The sequence below is a fragment of the Uranotaenia lowii genome, chromosome 1, assembly GCF_029784155.1.
Source record: "Uranotaenia lowii strain MFRU-FL chromosome 1, ASM2978415v1, whole genome shotgun sequence".
Taxonomy (NCBI): domain Eukaryota; kingdom Metazoa; phylum Arthropoda; class Insecta; order Diptera; family Culicidae; genus Uranotaenia; species Uranotaenia lowii.
In genome coordinates, this window is record NC_073691.1 from 114,522,974 (window position 1) to 114,540,238 (window position 17,265).

General features: G+C 34.2%; 3 protein-coding genes across 5 annotated transcripts; 2 read left to right on the top strand and 1 right to left on the bottom strand.

The window, feature by feature from the left end:
• Positions 1-216: 216 nt before the first annotated feature.
• Positions 217-6,912, bottom strand: LOC129739426 (uncharacterized). 2 transcript variants are annotated; one of them, XR_008735857.1, is made up of 5 exons: positions 6,575-6,912; positions 6,323-6,499; positions 2,375-2,562; positions 1,906-2,284; positions 217-883 (listed from the first exon to the last, which is right to left on the bottom strand). XR_008735857.1 is itself a non-coding variant. In XM_055730879.1 (3 exons), the coding sequence occupies exons 2-3, from the start codon at positions 2,249-2,251 to the stop codon at positions 720-722; spliced, it is 510 nt and encodes a 169-aa protein (XP_055586854.1). In that variant the 5' UTR covers positions 2,252-2,284; positions 2,375-2,669; the 3' UTR covers positions 217-719. The 2 variants fall into 2 exon arrangements, 1 of the variants encoding a protein (XP_055586854.1); XM_055730879.1 differs by lacking the exons at positions 6,323-6,499; positions 6,575-6,912 and having other exon boundaries at positions 2,375-2,669.
• Positions 6,913-8,282: 1,370 nt separating this feature from the next.
• On the top strand, positions 8,283-9,772 carry LOC129739425 (N-alpha-acetyltransferase 80-like). Of its 2 annotated transcripts, none has more exons than XM_055730877.1 (2): positions 8,283-8,513; positions 9,020-9,772. In XM_055730877.1, exons 1-2 carry the CDS (start codon positions 8,511-8,513, stop codon positions 9,581-9,583), a joined length of 567 nt encoding a protein of 188 aa, XP_055586852.1. In that variant the 5' UTR covers positions 8,283-8,510; the 3' UTR covers positions 9,584-9,772. The 2 variants fall into 2 exon arrangements, with proteins under 2 accessions (XP_055586852.1, XP_055586853.1); XM_055730878.1 differs by having other exon boundaries at positions 9,038-9,772.
• Positions 9,773-15,251: 5,479 nt separating this feature from the next.
• Positions 15,252-15,805, top strand: LOC129756833 (40S ribosomal protein S29). The gene is made up of 3 exons (XM_055753867.1): positions 15,252-15,410; positions 15,559-15,658; positions 15,725-15,805. Exons 1-3 carry the CDS (start codon positions 15,349-15,351, stop codon positions 15,731-15,733), a joined length of 171 nt encoding a protein of 56 aa, XP_055609842.1. The 5' UTR covers positions 15,252-15,348; the 3' UTR covers positions 15,734-15,805.
• The last annotated feature ends 1,460 nt before the right edge of the window (positions 15,806-17,265 follow it).

Below are 17,265 nucleotides of genomic sequence, written 5' to 3' on the forward strand. Positions count from 1 at the left end.
CATAATTATACCAACATAAACAATATAATAATGGATATTAATTACTAAAAATCAATCATCCGATGAATCATAAAATTAATTATCACTATCCTAAATCATAATTGTTTCAATATAAATAATCAAATAATAAGTAACATTTACAAAAATCCACCATCGAATTTTTCTTCTGATGTTTCTTGACTTTAAGTAAGACTTAATAATATCTAATTTGTCTTGATATGTTTTTTTGTGTTGTTCCAAAATAAAGCTCCAACGCAGTTTGATAAAAAAACCTAACTTAAACACAAACCAAATAACTAAATAACCATGACTATGGCTATTGAGTATTCATCGCTAACATAAGTTATTGAAAATTTATCTTATCTTTTAATTTACGTAGAATTATGAATAGTTTCCCTGGCAGGCACTTAAATTACCATTTTCTACTACCTTTGATATATGAGACGAGTCTTACTTTGCGCGAATCCAAATCATTTTTCGAATAGCTTTCATGTAATATAAACTGATGTCCATAATAAGTTAAAAAAAAAATACTTATGGTATTAAATATTTGCTGAAATCTAAAGTTAATGCTAACAATTTTCTTAAATGAATAAATCTTTGAGATTCCTGTTATCGTTGTGATACAATTTGTGGTTTCGGATAGTATGTTCCAGTTTTTTCGCACCTTTGGTGTCAGATACCTATCGACATTGAGGCCGAGTTCCTAATGGCTGCAATCACTGCTCTGCTGTTTGACTTCCGGTTAGGATATCATCTATTCTTTTACTCCTGTCCAGATTTAAATCCATCAGTCTTGATTCTTGATCGAACTCTGCTGCATCGCGATAAATCAGATTAGATTGTTCCGTTCGTCGTTGTTCGGAAGGAAACTTCTGTAAATCTGAAAATAATGGAAACATTGTATGAAAATTGTTTATTGAGATATAATATTCAAATTTAGATCAAAATTTAAAAAAAAATCTTATTTTACAAATGAATGTGAAAAAATTGAAAATTTGCGATAGACATTGATTACTTATTCGAAATATTCCTTTTCCTAAAAGCTATTGATCTTCGTCTATAATTCTTTTCCTCTTTATATTTCCCTATCTATTTCCTGTTTTCTTCGAAAAGTGTCTAAACGAGTTTGGCTTTTTAAAGCTTCAAGGTATGAGCCGTTTCAGTCATAAGAATTCTACGTTACATGAGACAAACATTATTTTATTTATTAATAATTTAAGTTTATCAGTTCAATTATTCATATCGCATGGCCAGTGCCATGTTTCTAATTGTAATACCTTTCAGGTTCTTCAAACTTTCAGCAATGCTATTCAATATCAATGAAATCAATCCGCAACCCGCCTGTCATATAACCAGAATAAGGAATGGCTTTTTACCTACATACATATTCTTTCGTCAAAAAAAAATTCTTTTTGATTTCTATCTCAATATTTCAATATTAAGTGGTCGAGTGGTCAGTGAGTTATCCTGATCCTATAACAAAATGAAAAAGGTATAGAGAAAATTTGTATAGTAAGAAATACGTTCGTATGACTTGGCCTTCTATTCATTTGGCCTTATTTTGATTGATTCCTCGCGGCTTCACTGTTATTTGATAACTCAACTACCTAGGATATTATAAAAACAAAAACTAAAAAAATCTCCTAATTGATCAAACAATGAACTTTAAGCTTAAATAGCTTGATTGCTATGTCAACCAAACAACAGAACCGGAAACGTGCCATACTGCTATTGGCGTTGCTGTTCACTAACTGTAATTTTAATAGAGAAACTATATCTACCCGATCAAATTCTACTTTCTAGCTTCTACTTCCATATATAAATTTCAGACCTAACCGAAAAATATGTAGACGAACTGAAGATAAATTCCTTAAAACTTCACAATTGCCGACAATATATTACCTAAACACTTCTTGCTTTTCCGATCTATCGGGGCCCTTCCGGTGCAAACTTGTGTGCGCCATCTATAGTAATGCCGCTCTACCATCTCTTCAACAATGATTCCGTTGTTAGTTGGGTTGTTGTTGGAATATTTCCTAATACCACGCTGTGTTTGATGTTTTGTGTAGGAACGGTAACGCTGTAGGTGGCTTGTGTGGTAGCCGTGGAAATGTTCGACGAAATCAGTTATTGGAATCGAATAATGAGAGAGGGCTTCTTCCGTTTCCTGGCACTGCTTCTTAAATTTATCTCCTTTATCCTCCGCTTCTACTTCTGGCCTTGATGATTTCCTCACCGGACTTGGCATACTCGGCGTGGAATGTTATTTAAAGGGAAGGGTCTGAAATGAAAATGATAAATATTAATAATGTATTATAAAGATACAGATTAATTGTAGGAGTTTATCGAATTTCCATTGCTTAGCACATACTAAAACTTAACTGCATCAGCGTTCGGGCCTAAAGTTGTGTAGGGACGATCGAACAGGCAAAGATTCCTTCGGTAGTATCGGTCACCTCGCCCAATGATGTTCATCGATGAGCGTCTGCTCTCGGAAAACATTAAAAAAGCACCTATGGGACTCTACCGACGACTCCTGTCGATTGCAGTTAGCAGGTACTGGTAAAACGAGAAAAATAACGCTATGAAAACAAATGCTTAGAGTAAAAAAACAAAAGATAAAAAACAAAAATAAGAACTACACACCATTAAATTTTTGATGTAAATTTATGTCAAATTGGATGCACAAAACAGAAGCATCACATTTGACCTAAATTTAAAGCATAGAAATAGCAGTCGTGTAAAATTTTCAAAACAGAAACGCTTCGACATCTAAATTTCGACTCATTAGAATGTAAATTTATGTCAAATTAGATGCACAAAACTGAAGCATCACAATTAACACACCTAAAATTAAATTAGCAAGGATGTAATTTTGTGTCATATTGTATGCACAAAACCAGAGCATCCTTTCTGATAAATAATTATGTCGTTTCCAAATAACCATTCGTAAGCATGCCTCGATCTCAAATCTGGAGTTCATCATCTTTGAATACTCATTCGCAAGGTGAATTAAAACATTTTCTCAGAAAAGCCCGTGAGAATTTATTTTTCGATTTTACGATACGATTCAAATTTTTCACGGACGTTTCTGAAAAAAAAAAATTCACCTTACGAATGAAAATTCAAAAATAAACTCCATATTTGTGATCGATGCACACCTACGAGAATTTATAAAATAAAATTGTGTTACGATCTACTTTATCTACATTTTATCTTGCTTATGTTTAACACGGTTTAAGCTTTGTTAATTTGTAATGTAATGTTAACTATAAATCCATATTATTATTTATTCATAAAATTCATAATTTATTCAAATTCCTCAACATGTTGCTTATTTATTGTTTGTTATAATAATTATTTCGATTGACATGTTGCTTTTGATCTTCGTGATTTATTCGACAAGGTAAAAAGTTTTCTTCTTGTGTTTATATTCCCAACGAGCTTTTACATAATGGTTTTTGGATTTTTCAAGCATACCTTGGCTGAAGCCTTTTTTATTATTGTATTTTCTAAAACTAAAAGTTTGTAATTTATGCTGTCCGAAAACATTATTTTCTGATAGTTAAGGACTTGGTCCTTGGTGTAAATCAAACAAAAAATAAAATAGATAAAATTAACAAAGCTTAATTCGTAACACATTAGTTTTTTAAATTATTGGTTGAACAATATCTACAAGATTTTTCTTTCATACGCTATTTGTTCTGCTGGTAAAATAAATTCCAGATGCTTTGAGAAATTGAAAAAGGTGTTCCAAAAATGATCGACCAGATCCATAAAACAATGTGTGCCTACAGCAGTACAGATAATCTTTTTAGTCCTGTTCAAACACAAGGAGTTACTTAAAAATACTTAACGCATTATGTATGGATACTACCAATCCTGGCACATTCCTACATTTGTTAGATGCATTATCCTGCACCGAGCATCGTATGATGGAACAGGCTTCCGGTAAGCTTAAATAACTCAGGGTCGAGGTCCTGATGATATCCTTCGAGAAATTTTTAGTGAACTGTCGGTATCCGGGGTCCAGTCCTTTCGACGTGGGGCAGAACTATGGACATCTGCGGTAGCTCTTCGAGCACGTACTGCTTCCAGCAAGAGTTGTTTGACATCGCAAATATTGTCGGCACTAGCATGGCTGGCGATCTTCACCTAGAAAACATTCCACAACAGCTTGACTGATAACTTCCTTTCCCTAAAAATATGTAACACTTAATTAAACGTTCAATTTTAATTTTAACAAGTTTTTAGGATGAGCTTGATATTTCATTGTTCATTGGAATGTGCATTGGGAAAGAGTGAATTTCGAATGATTGAAACAAGAAATATATCTGGTGTCGATTTTTGAAAAGGGCAAATGCGTCAAATTTGATATAATGAAGTTATAAGCTGAATGAAATAGTACATTTGAAGGCCTGTTTATTTATTGTAAACTGTTATCAGAACCATATTTGTACCTATTCAAAATATTAAGATAAAAAGAATATTATGGCTTGTGGAGCTGTCAAACTTTAAAAGCGTTTTTCTCGAAACAGCGATGTTTACGTAATCGTAAATAAAATCGAAACATAGTTCAAAGTATAAGTAGCTCTGCTCTCAAGCAAAATTGTCCAAACAAAGTCGATTAAGGATGATTGAAATAAATTAAAAAATATTTAAATGTTATCTTGAGTTATTCAAAGAAGTGAATAATTTAACGTAATGAATTATTCATTTTTAAAACTAGTCTAATATAGTTACCTTTAAGCATCACGTTATCAATAGCCCTGGTTTTGGAACCGAATACCCGACACAAAATCAGTTTCGAAAGAATACATCGCCGGGCCAAGAGGATGTCGTAATTTTCCGTTTAGGTTCTTCACCGGAAGAATTTTTCTGCGTGGTAGGTCCGTGGTACCAAGAAGGTATTTTGATGCTGGTTTAAGCAACTTCTACTGTATAGTGTTACGTCCGAATTGAATTTAATCGTTAAGTTGTCGCCAAGCTGATTCTGATCCACTAACGACATCGTTTTCCGTTATAAAAAAAAAAGCGACGAGTCAGTTTTCTCCAGCGGATGTAAGTTTGGTTGCGAGGCAGCAGCAGCAATATCAGAGAGGAATATGTCGAGTTGAACATCCAAACTGCGTCCAAATTGGATGGTTCGTTTTTCGTGAACAGATAGTGTCAGATAATAGATGGTTCTGCTGTTGAGGCAACCTGTTGGATCGAATCAATTTGACAAAAAAATACAAACAAAATAACAAAAAATACCTCTGCTTTTGTAGTGGATGTTGAGTTTGTAGAATATCATGTCGGGAAACGACCACTGAGCGGAGATTTGAAAGGTGTGAGGAACTGAGTAATCAGGTCCGGAACTGTCCGTCGTTCGGTAGCGGCTGGCTGGCCACTCGAGCCGCATACACCCGGGGCAATGAAAAACTATCCCACCTCGTTCGCTCGCTAGCCGCGCTTGCTGAAGCACAGGCACAGTTAGACGTGTAAGGTTGCTCATTTCCGCCGAAAACGTCTCGTGAGATACCGAAACCGGGGTGGAAGAAAAATCCAGTCCAGCCGACTAATCCTGACAACTCAATTATTGCGAATAAATTTTCGAGTTCTTTCACAATTACTACAAAGAACACTCGGATGTAGTGTCTGAAAATGCAAATTAGAATAAATATTTATTGCTGTAAGAAGCACTAACTTACATTCGCCACCAACATTTTGAATCCGTCACTTACTTCCGCACTTTTACAGCTTGGCTCAAATTTTCCCTGACCGACGCCAACGTTGCATAGGTCTCCGGTACTGCTGGATTAGCCGCTGGATTAGCTAAACTTCCGACTCTTCCCACTTCAGCTTACCACGAATTCGACCAGACCACTATCAGCACGACACATAACTGGTTCTGTTTTTGTTTACATACTATCAACATAATTATTGAGAAAAATGCACTCAGAATTCGAATTAAGAAAACTGAATTCAATTTAATTTAGTTTTATTTTTTGTGTATTTTGAATGTTGTGTAAATTTGTCTGTGAAATCGTGATTTGTGTCGTGTAATATTAATTCAGTTCAATTTCAATGCTGTTTTGTATCAAAGTCATAACATTTTAGTCATGTTGAGAAATCAGATTTTTTCGTTAAATTACATCACATATGATGTAAATAAAAAGAAGCATTATAAAATCACGGAATTTTACAATCGTGTTCTGTGTCATGTATGGGTTTTCTTTTTCAAGCTTTTAAGGCTTCAGATTTTTGGCTGTGTAGATTGGATGAAAAAGATCAGTTAAATAAGTAAATAGTAAATAATTGTGACTATGGTACTCACCATACTTTCCACTTAGAAATATAACACCGAAAACTGATTAAAAGTAATCAAGTGAAGCCGCCACCTCTAGGCGTGTCCGGGATCCGGATCCGGATACGATGTCCTGGATGACATTCCATAGAGCCCGTACCGTGTGGACATTTCCTTGGAAGCTTTGTTTGCATGGGTCGATTTTTTCTATGGGGGACGATAATGGGTTAGAATATAATATAATAAACTTGGATTATTTAGAATTTAAGCAATCAAACATACCTTGCTTTTCATCAAATTATCGCTGGACAATGGCTTCTTCTACTTATAAAGCGCTCAAAGCATTTCTGAATTTAGAAACAGTGGAAATATACAAACTAAAATAACTGCGACAAATTCCACAACAATCACGCGCCAAAACGAAACACGCCACCGGATTGCTGCGCTGCGATTGAAAACTGCTCGTGTTTCGTTTTGTTCGTCGCAGCACTGCAAAAAATATCGTCTGTTTTCGAGCAATCGAGCAGGTAGGCGAAAATCGAACCGAAAACGGATCGAATTTTAACCGCTAGAATTCGAGTGCTGGCATCTCTGTTTTGCAATCGGCCCGATTGAGCAAACCTTCCTGACAGGGATTCTTTCAAATTTTCATACGATGTTCTTATGAAAAAAAGAAGAAACGGCGTTGTGAAGAAAATAATGAACACATTCATTCAAAGCATCAGTTTTTTTTTTCATCATCTAACAGTACGAAGCAATTTCTTTCCCTTCAATATTAAATGTTATTGTTGTCTCCGGAATGGTAAGTTCGATTTGATGTTTTTGGTATGAACGTTTAATATATGAGTAAACTAAAATACATTATTTGTTTACATTTCAAAACGAAAGGTCGAAGATTAAGATGCGGCCAAAAATAATTTGATGGAGCCTTCTGTTGATGCGCTGCTGATGGTGACCATGAATGATTCAATTTTAAACATATTTGGCAAACAATAAAGTGAATGTTTTCAGAATGAAATATCTAGAATTTTTCTTATTAGAAAGTGATTTACTGTTTCCATAAGAATTTCTTATGCAAAGCAACAACCTCTCATTGAAGTAGGCGTTCATCTTCAAAATTCATTCGCGTCATAAGACAATCTTATGAATTTCATTAATTTTTCTTATGGCGCCACTTCATAAGAGAATCTTATGGCATACATAATAGTATTTTTCTGAGTGTAGAAGATTTTGGGAATTGTGAGATTGGTATGTAATTTTATCATGGAACGTCGATTTGCTCCAATAAGTCGATTTCCTATCATCTGGAACAGTTTTGTCGTAGAATCTAATGATTTTCGGCAATTCTTTGCATGGGCTTTGAAACGTAGGCGCCTATCGAGTGTAATGCCGAGAAATTTAGCGACGTTCACTTCTTCAACTGTTTCGTCATCAATTGTAACTTGTGGTACTTGTTCATGTTTATATTTTCGACAAGGGTGGATCACTTGAGATTTTGTTGGCGAGAGTATAAATCCGATTTCACTTGCCCATTTATGAACAACGATTACAGCGTTCTGTAATTTATTTCGGACCTCTTGTTGAGATTTTCCCTTAGAAATTAAACGATTACAAATCTTTTCAAAAAGTGCTCATTTTTCTGTCGAAAAGTAAAAAATGCTACAGCGGAATTTCTATTTGCCTAACCTAGGTTCTTACGACCTAATCAAAACAAACTCTAGAAATAAAAAAAGGTACGAAAGTGCGCTTAATTTTTTTTTCGAGATTTTCATCCTTTAGGGTGATTCACCCCTTAGAAAAATGCGCCAAATCCCCTAATCTTCTTTTAGATTTCGTATACCTCACCTACAGAAGTCAAACATCAAATCCACAAATTTATGACTGCTCTCTTCGAAACGACCTTAATAACGCGTTATAGTATTTTTGACTCCGATATTGACATAACGCCTCATTTTGGATCGATCATAATCCATAACGCCCAGTTGTCAAAGATTCCAAAAGAAATAAATATTTTGAGAAGGCCGTAATTGAAAAAGTTTGCTTTCTTCTGTCCACAATCTTCCACAATGAGTTTATTTTTAGCCTTATAGCATTACTGAAACTGAGAACACGAAATGATATTTTTTTGTTATTACACATCGCAGGACGCAAATTAATGTGAAACGATACGTTTGTGCAGACATCGGGCAATCGATATTGCGCGTACATTCAATGCCAGATGGTAAGTAATTATTTTCCATTTTTAGAATTGCTTGCGAACTCTTCCAGTTTTTTAAAGGATGCGATTTCCATTCGTTCATTGATGTATTTACGTATGTGCGTAACGATCGGAAGATTTCGAAATCTTAAAATCAATCAGCTAAATACTTAGAACATTTTTTTTTTATTTTTAAAGAGCAGCTTTTCGATCTGTTTAGTAAAAGAACTTTAATTCTCAAGCAATAATTGTTGCAGGTGATCAGGCAAATTTCGTTATACGACAAGTTAATGACTGATTGTCCGTCCCTTTCTCGTTCTGAAAATTGCAAAAAACAAACTATTACAAGGTCTCTGTTCTTTCTCAACATTTATTTGATATGAATCTTCATATCAAATTCTTTAATACTAAGAAATTTAAGTTTATTGATATTTAATATCGAAGATATTGCTGCCAAGCATTAAATCATTTTCATGAGCAATTTATTTTACGTTATTCAATTGAGACTGTTTGTTTCATTCTCTATAAAGTTCTTCAACCATTTTCAGGGTAGAACGGCCTCCACCGATGGCAGAACCCGTATTGTGGTACCGATACACCAGCACCACGACCTGTTAGATCAGTGTGTTCAGCTCATAAACTCGGAATGGCCCCGTTCTTACACGGCTAGGCTTTGGAGTTTGAAGGCCTCCAAAGACACACTACCTACAAATTTCATATTGATTGAACCGGAAAATACCAAAGATCAGTCGACAAATTCTTCGGTACCTTCCAAGGTATTAGCACACGCAAAGCTTTCACCTATTCCAGCCGACAAGAATGCAACTTTCGTCGAATCGGTCGTTGTGGATCGTCAATTCCGTGGTCAAGGTCTCGGGAGAGTGTTAATGCGGGAAGTGGAAACACATTGTTTCCAGACACTTAAACTAGAAACCATTTATTTATCTACAATAGATCAGGAGGGCTTTTACACAAAACTAGGTTATAAATTATGCAAAGCTATAAATATTTTCGGAACCAAACTTGCAATTAATGATTCTACTAAAAAAATATGGATGAAAAAAACCTTTTTGGATTGGAAACAAGAAAAATGAAGAGGTAAAATTGTTATAAAAGATATCAATAAATGCAATACTTACCTGTTAACGATTTTGTCAAACGGTCATGGGACGTGTACCTATTCAATTTAATAGCGCAATGTGATCGAAATTATCGGAAAAGTGCTTCACATTTGGTCATAATAAACGAGCTTCGATTTATTTTTTCGGAGCAAACGCCCAGTACCTTGAAATTCTTTTTTATAGTAAATTCTTAATTTGAAACGGCTTATAGGTTTCAAGAGACAAACTTGTTTTGTATTGCTGGAAGTTCTTGATTTATATTATTAACATATAGTATTCTTGATTAATTCATTCTTTCGTTATGTTACCGGTTTATTATTTTAATGAAAAAGTTTAATAAAGATCGATTCACTCGCGATGACGTAATTCTTGTTTGTGGTGACAGTTCGCTGGTCATGTTTACAAAATTTTACGAACAAGAGATGAAGCAGGGCTGTCAGGTGTCCTGATTTTTCAGGATTTTTCCTGATTTTTCAGGATTTATCCTGATTTTCGAGAGGCCGTCCTGATTTTTTAAAAACGCTCAAACTGTCCTGATTTTTGAAAAATGACCGTTAAAATGTCCTGATTTGTTCTGATTTAAAAAAAACATTCTACACTACTCGCTAAATTTGAAATACTCAGAGCCCGGCTACCTTTTACTCAGACGTCGCCACATGTATGAGGCAGCCGTCGGCTGATCTTAATGAACTCAGAAATCAGCGGAAAATTTACTCAGACGTCAGAAAATTCGGCACTCAGAGACCTCGAGTGCTTGAAGGCGACAACTGAGTAAATGATGATCAGTTTGTGCGAGGCGGTCGGACTTGGTTGTTTTCGTGCAGCAAAATTTGAAAATTTACATGGTAAGTATTCATTTCAAAGGTCATTCTAAGCTATTATCCGATATTATTTTTATTACAGGGTTCTGTGACGAAAGTGGTCCAAATACAATTGCCATAACTAAATCTATTACGGCATAATGGGTCCCGGCCCGGGAGACAAAACCCGACGGGCGAAAAAAAAATATTTGTTTTTAAATAAATGTGTATGCACAACATTTGAACTTTTGTTATTCATCAAATCAACAAATCCATCATTTGTCTGGAAAATAATATAAGATTAACTATTCTAGAATGAAAAAAGCGGCCAAAATCCGCTTCAGAATTATTCGCGCATTCTGAGTAACCATGGCTCAGTTGTCGCGAAAATGGCTGTTAGTCAGTTCTGAGTAAAAGCCGTTTAGTCAGAACTGAGTAGGTGCGGTTTTGGCGACAACTGAGTAGCCGTCACTCTGAACTGAGTAGCTGAAAGTTAGCGAGTACAACTAAATTTATTGTTAAATGTAGTGAACCTGTATATAAGAGAAGTGACATCTGAAACACAAAATTCCAATCGAGCAAAAGAACTGTCAAAATCGATTCCAATCGATCCGAGCATTTTGTCGCAGAGCTTTTACCTTTCTTATTGAAAACTCAACCAAGGAAGGTATTGCGATTGTTGTTATAGTTCAAACAGATAATTTTTTAGCTGGTCATATGAATTTATGATTAGGTGCAATTTTTTTTAATGCTTTGGTGAATCAACTGATTATTAACGAAATTCAAGTCATTCATACCGTTTATCGCGATCCTTCGGGCATCGAGTTCAATGTTATTTTGTTGGATTAAGGAGCGTTCACTTTAGAGCTTGAACATTGAGCCAGAAGCCATTTTAAGAGGGATCAGATGTCGTTTCTCTTATATGAAGGTTCACTAGTTAAATGGTGAGAAAATCAAACAAATCTTCAATAAAACAGTCTAACCAGTTTCATCGAAGATAATTTTTGGTTCAAATAATATTCAAAAAGTGTTTTTCGATGTTGACTTCAGGCCAGCCAAGGTTCTTCTCGCTTCAGTTGCATAATTTGAGGCATTTTCAGCACATGTATTTCGCCTTTAGTTATGCAATTTAAGCAGAGCTACATGTTATTTTCACCAATTTAGTGGTGTCCTGAAAAATCCTGATTTTTTTCATCGCGGTGTCCTGATTTTTGTGAAAACAACCTGGCACCCCTGAGACGAACGAAGTGCGGTGCGGTGGTTTATCAGGATTTGTCCTGATTTTCGAGGGCCCGTCCTGATTTTTCAAAAACTCTCGATTTGTCCTGATTTCTGAAAATTAGCCCCTAAAATGTCTTGATTTGTCCTGATTTTCATAAAAAGTTCTTTAATATGATCGAATTTGTAGTTAAACTATGAGAAAATCGAATAAGTGGGTCATAAAATAGTTAAAACCATTCAACAGATGGTATCTTCGGTTCAGATGATACACTGCCGGCCAAAAGTTTGGGATCACCCGCTTAAAAACATGCAAATTTTGATCGTTCATATCTCAGTCGTCTTAGGACATTTTGCAAATCTTCTGATCTCATTTGGAAGATAATGAGCAATAGCTATTTCGGAGGTATTTTGCCCATAAATAATGTTTTAGTTTTGCACCTAAAACTTGACCTAAAGTTAGAACATTTTCAAAAAATCGCACTCAATATTCAAAGCCAATCATCTCGCGATAGGGTGAACCAAATTTCAAAATTTTAGTTGCATTAGAATCCTTATTGCATACTTCTCAAAACAGAATCAAAAAATTGTGTGCAAAAATTTAAGAATGTACTATTAATTAATAGAATAGACACTTTAAGTTATCGTCCAAAAGTTTGGGATCACCCTTAGTATGTGTGGTAGATGTAGTATTGACAAAAGAAAGGTTTACATACTATACATAAAATAATTTAATAAAATAGTTCAAAATAAATATGAGTTATTTATAATATAAATAGCTCCATTCATTTGCATGGGGAAAGCAATATCATAAATCGTGTGAAAACAAAACTTGGATAAATTGAACTGGCAGTACTGAAAATCATTTATCAGTGGGTTGTTGAATGGACGGTGGATGAATGAATGAGTTAGTGTTAGTGCAATTTGAATGAACAGACTGTGGAATGAAAGAGACTGATAATGTGTGTATGTGTGTCAAAAATATCTCAACTGATTCGATGAAGAAAAAACGGGCATTCTTTCGGCTAATTTCGAAGTAGATAGTGCGACGTTGAAAAGGTTAAAAAAAAGTTAAGTTGATGGCGAGTGAAATGGATTCTAGTAAGAAACAGAAGGTTCACCACAGTATGGTGTATCGGTCAAAAGTTTGGGATCATTCTTTAAAAAACACGCAAATTTATCTCATTCATATCTTTCTCGTCTAACATCGTATTGCAGATCTGAAGGGTTCAGTTGAAAGCTTAGGAATTGTTGTTTTTTCATAAATTCATAAAAAATTATATTTTAAATCCATAACCATAAAAAATTCACAATCATTAGTGTGAATTTTCAAAAAACAATTATTTTCAGGTAAACTTTTTATGGTTATCACTTTAAAATATAATTTTTGTATGAATTTATGAAAAAACAACAATTACTAAGCTTTCAAATGCACCCTTCAGATCTGCAATACGATGTTAGATGAGAAAGATATGAATGAGACAAATTTGCATGTTTTTGACCGATACACCATACTGAGGGGTGATCCCAAATTTTTGGACAATAACTTAAGTGTCTATTTTATTAATTAAAAGTACATTCTTTAATTTTTGCACAAAATTTTTTGATTGTGTTTTGAGAAGTATGCAATAAGGATTCTAATGCAACTAAAATTTTGAAATTTGGTTCACCCTATCGCGAGATGATTGGCTTTGAATATTGAGTGCGATTTTTTGAAAATGTTCTAACTTTAAGTTAGTTTTAGGTGCAAAACTAAAACATTATTTATGGGCAAAATACCTCCGAAATAGCTATTGCTCATTATCTTCCAAATGAGATAAGAAGATTTGCAATATGTCCTAAGACGACTGAGATATGAACGATCAAAATTTGCATGTTTTTTAGCGGGTGATCCCAAACTTTTGGCCGGCAGTGTATGTATATGATGTTTTCGATATGAACTATCGGCCAGCCAACAAGCTGCTTGCTGTAATTGCATAAATCGAGGTGTATACAGCACCTGTATTGCGCCTTAAATTATGCAATCTATACTGAAATCCTTATTATTTTCATAAATCAAGAGGTGTCCAGAAAAATCCTGATTTTTTACCCCGCGTTGTCCTGATTTTTGATGAAACCACCTGGCACCCCTGGTGCGGTGGCTGTGTACACAGCAAGAAAAATTCGTGTAAATTTAGATCGAAAACGATGCACGAAAACGGAACATCGATTTTGATGTAAAATTCTATCACGGTGTATTTTTTTCGAGGATGTAATTTTTGAGGCGTTTAAATTTAGATCGAAATCAATGCACTAGATTGGATCACAAAAGCTTGTTTACTTTGTGCCCGACGCGCAAACAACTTGAAATATAAAAAGGCACAATTTAAATATTTGCATTCAATTTTAAATCAAACAGATATAATTTTACACTGTTTGTGATATAAATTTCATTGACCGGTTGATTTTTGCATGATGCAGTGTAAAATTAAATCAAAACAGTTTATTTCTATTCAATTTTTGGAAATATAGACTAATATTACATCGAAAGAAGTTTAAAATTACATCTTTTTGTAATTACACTCAAGAAAAAATAGATCACTCGTGTTTTAGATTCCGTGTACTTTTAGAAATTTTTTGCTGTGTAGATTCACGGTCAAGAAATGAAACATAAAACTCAGTTTGAGGATAGTGCATCGACAAACCAAAGTTCCATTTTGTGAACGGTTCTTAATGGTTATCTGAACGAGAATGAACAGAAAGTTGAAAATTCTTAAAGTATTCGGAAAAAAAGGTTTGATTATTGAAATGTTTTAACATTTTTTTCAACCTGTTTTTGGAAAGACATACACCGGTGTCATACACATACACATACACGGTGACATACACGGCCGTCTTATCCGATTTAGGCTTTACAGACTGAATAAATGACGTGGACAACATAAGATTAACATTTAACCACTGACCACATCAGTGATCAGTGATTTAACATCCAGTGCCGAGATGGGAATCGAACCTATGCTACAGTGGACCTAGCGATTACCGTCTTTCCATGCAAACCACTCGACCACCGAGGGGTACCATCGTTTGTTTATAGGCGTTTGTTTCTGGACCTATCCACTCTGCAATGAATTCTGTGGCAGCTCTTCTACTTTTCAATAAATTCAGGAAGCTGTAAACAAATGCACATATTTTTACGACGACAGGGACAGAAGAATTTCATATGGGAAAGTTTTCAGATAATCGTACTAAAGAAAGAAAGAACTAACCTACTCTAAATGTTTACGATATGATATTTCCGAGGAATAAAAATAACCTCGGATAGCATAACTCTTAAGTTTAAATTCATTTATTCCAATATTTCTGTTTTCAACTGGATTAACAAACAAAATAATTGATTTATCATTGTTTTATACATAAAAACATCTCATTCCTTCACAACTAATTTCCTTCTAAATTTGTTTTATCCCAAAATTGAGCTGAGAACTATTGCTTAAAATGTATGACTAAAAATTCAATGAAGACCCATATGTTTGCTTTGTTTCTTTAGCGTGTGCAATCGCGAAATAAGGAATCAAAACAGGAACTGCGAAGTGCGAAGTGTCAAAAAGAGTGAGGTCAGCCCAGGCCCAAATGTCGGGACAAACGGAAACTTGAATAATGAGTTCTTGCGTGTTCCCTTGAAACGTCAAAAACTTGTCCTCGAAAGTTTCTTTTTGTGCCGATCGCCGTGCTGTGAAAATGGGTTTCGCTGATCTCTGGTATTCGCATCCTCGTAAATATGGACAAGGCTCTCGATTCTGGTTAGTTTTACTTACAACATTGTTTATTTATCAGTAATTGATGTATTAGAATCATAGGGGATAGTTTACAACAATAAATATTAGATACCACATGTTGACGCCATGATGTCAGTTCAAGCGGATATTGATAAATTTGTTTTTTTTTCAGCCGGGCCTGTTCCAACAACCACGGTATGATCCGGAAGTATGGATTGAACATCTGTCGCCAGTGTTTCCGAGAGTACGCTAAGGATATTGGCTTCCGGAAGGTAATATAAAATGGCATTTTTTTCTTGTTTCGATGCTGATAACATAACCTCATTTTTTGTTTACAGCGGGACTAAATGCTGCGATCATTAATTTTATTAATGTATCGGGATATGGATGAAATTCAATAAATGTAATTATCCGACAAAGGTAACTTTTCTGTTTTCAATCCGAACCTCCAGCATTTGAGAAACAGATTCTTAATCGTTAGTAATTTAAACAAGAGCTTTATTTTTATGAATTAACATAAACAAGTTCTACCAGGTTAAATGTACAAATCGGTTTTACAAACGGGCAAGTTAAACACATTGAGGATGAAATCAAAAATTTAAAAAAACAACAACTTTAAATTGGCATTCGCCATGATTTTTAACTGGTTAGTTTTCTATCAATGCATCCTTTGTTAAATTATTATTCGAAATTACGGTATCCTCAAAGTTACATACAATTGTTGTACAAGGTCAAGGATAGAAACGTTAAGTGAGATTACAAAATAATATATACAGTTTTTTTTTTAAATTTCGCTCTTATAATCACGAAGCCTCCTTTTGAAAACGCAATGGATTCTGTCTGAAATTCAGAACTAATGATGCCCAAAATAATTCTAAATTTTCCTATTATCCGTATTTCCTTAAAATTAGAGCAAATAATCGGAATTATGAATGAATCTTTTAATTTCAGGCCAATTAATTTTTTTTTTCGTTTTATACTGATATTTTCAAGTTAATTATCTCCAATTACTAAAACTTTTTGCAGAAGGTGTTTTAGTTCTGATTCAATTTCAATCTTATTTAAATTTATAAGTTATTTTTCGAGGGTGTATAATCGAGATTGCGCATGGTACCCAAACCAAATCAAATCGGTGAATCTTGACCTAAAAAGCTTGAGCTATGCATAGGATCTATCTTTTAAGATTTTGCATAGATAGTATTAATACAGTTAGAGGTTCAGATTATTATTCGAATTTGCGGAGTGTTATCTGCACCAATTTGCAACAATAATTTTTGAAAGCAACCCTACTATTGAAGTGTTTTTGAAATTTGATAAAAAAAATGCTTTTTGTCGAGCTTTCCATGTTCAAGTCATAATAAAATCGTTTTGGATATGTAGATTGATTAATTATTTAAATATAGATACATGAGTACAATAAGTTGGTACATTTTGCTTAACATTTTGTTGGTGAAGCAGCTGAAGTGGTGATACTTACTCCAGCTATCATTAAGTAATGTTAAAAAATATACCTACTCAATCTGGCTATCTTTTAGTAATGTTTAAAAATGATCTTTTCTTGGTCACGATATGCCTTATTTTCGTTCTTTTCTTTTATTTTATCATTTAAAAAAATTTAAAAAAAAACAATTTGGTCATTCATACCTATAAAAATGATGCTATTAAATCATTGCATGGTTAGCCAATAACCGTCTGAGTATCACATCATTCAACAAATATTTAAAATATCTGGCATTAACACATTCACAGTTTTTATGGTACATATTCATGTATATTCATTCAATACCCTCGTGGTCTTGTCTTGCCATTTATGCTAAAATGTTAAAATACAATGCCTGTTTGAAAACTATCTTTTCCAAAAAATACATTTCCGGGCTAA

Bases quoted from the DNA above. Each gene is read 5' to 3' on its own strand.
- LOC129739426 (XM_055730879.1), bottom strand. From the start codon at position 2,251: ATGCCAAGTCCGGTGAGGAAATCATCAAGGCCAGAAGTAGAAGCGGAG. The intron at 884-1,905 runs GTAATATATTGT...CATTATTTTCAG, and splicing joins GAAAAGCAAGAAGTGTTTAG to ATTTACAGAAGTTTCCTTCC.
- LOC129756833 (XM_055753867.1), top strand. From the start codon at position 15,349: ATGGGTTTCGCTGATCTCTGGTATTCGCATCCTCGTAAATATGGACAA. The intron at 15,411-15,558 runs GTTAGTTTTACT...TTTTTTTTTCAG, and splicing joins GGACAAGGCTCTCGATTCTG to CCGGGCCTGTTCCAACAACC.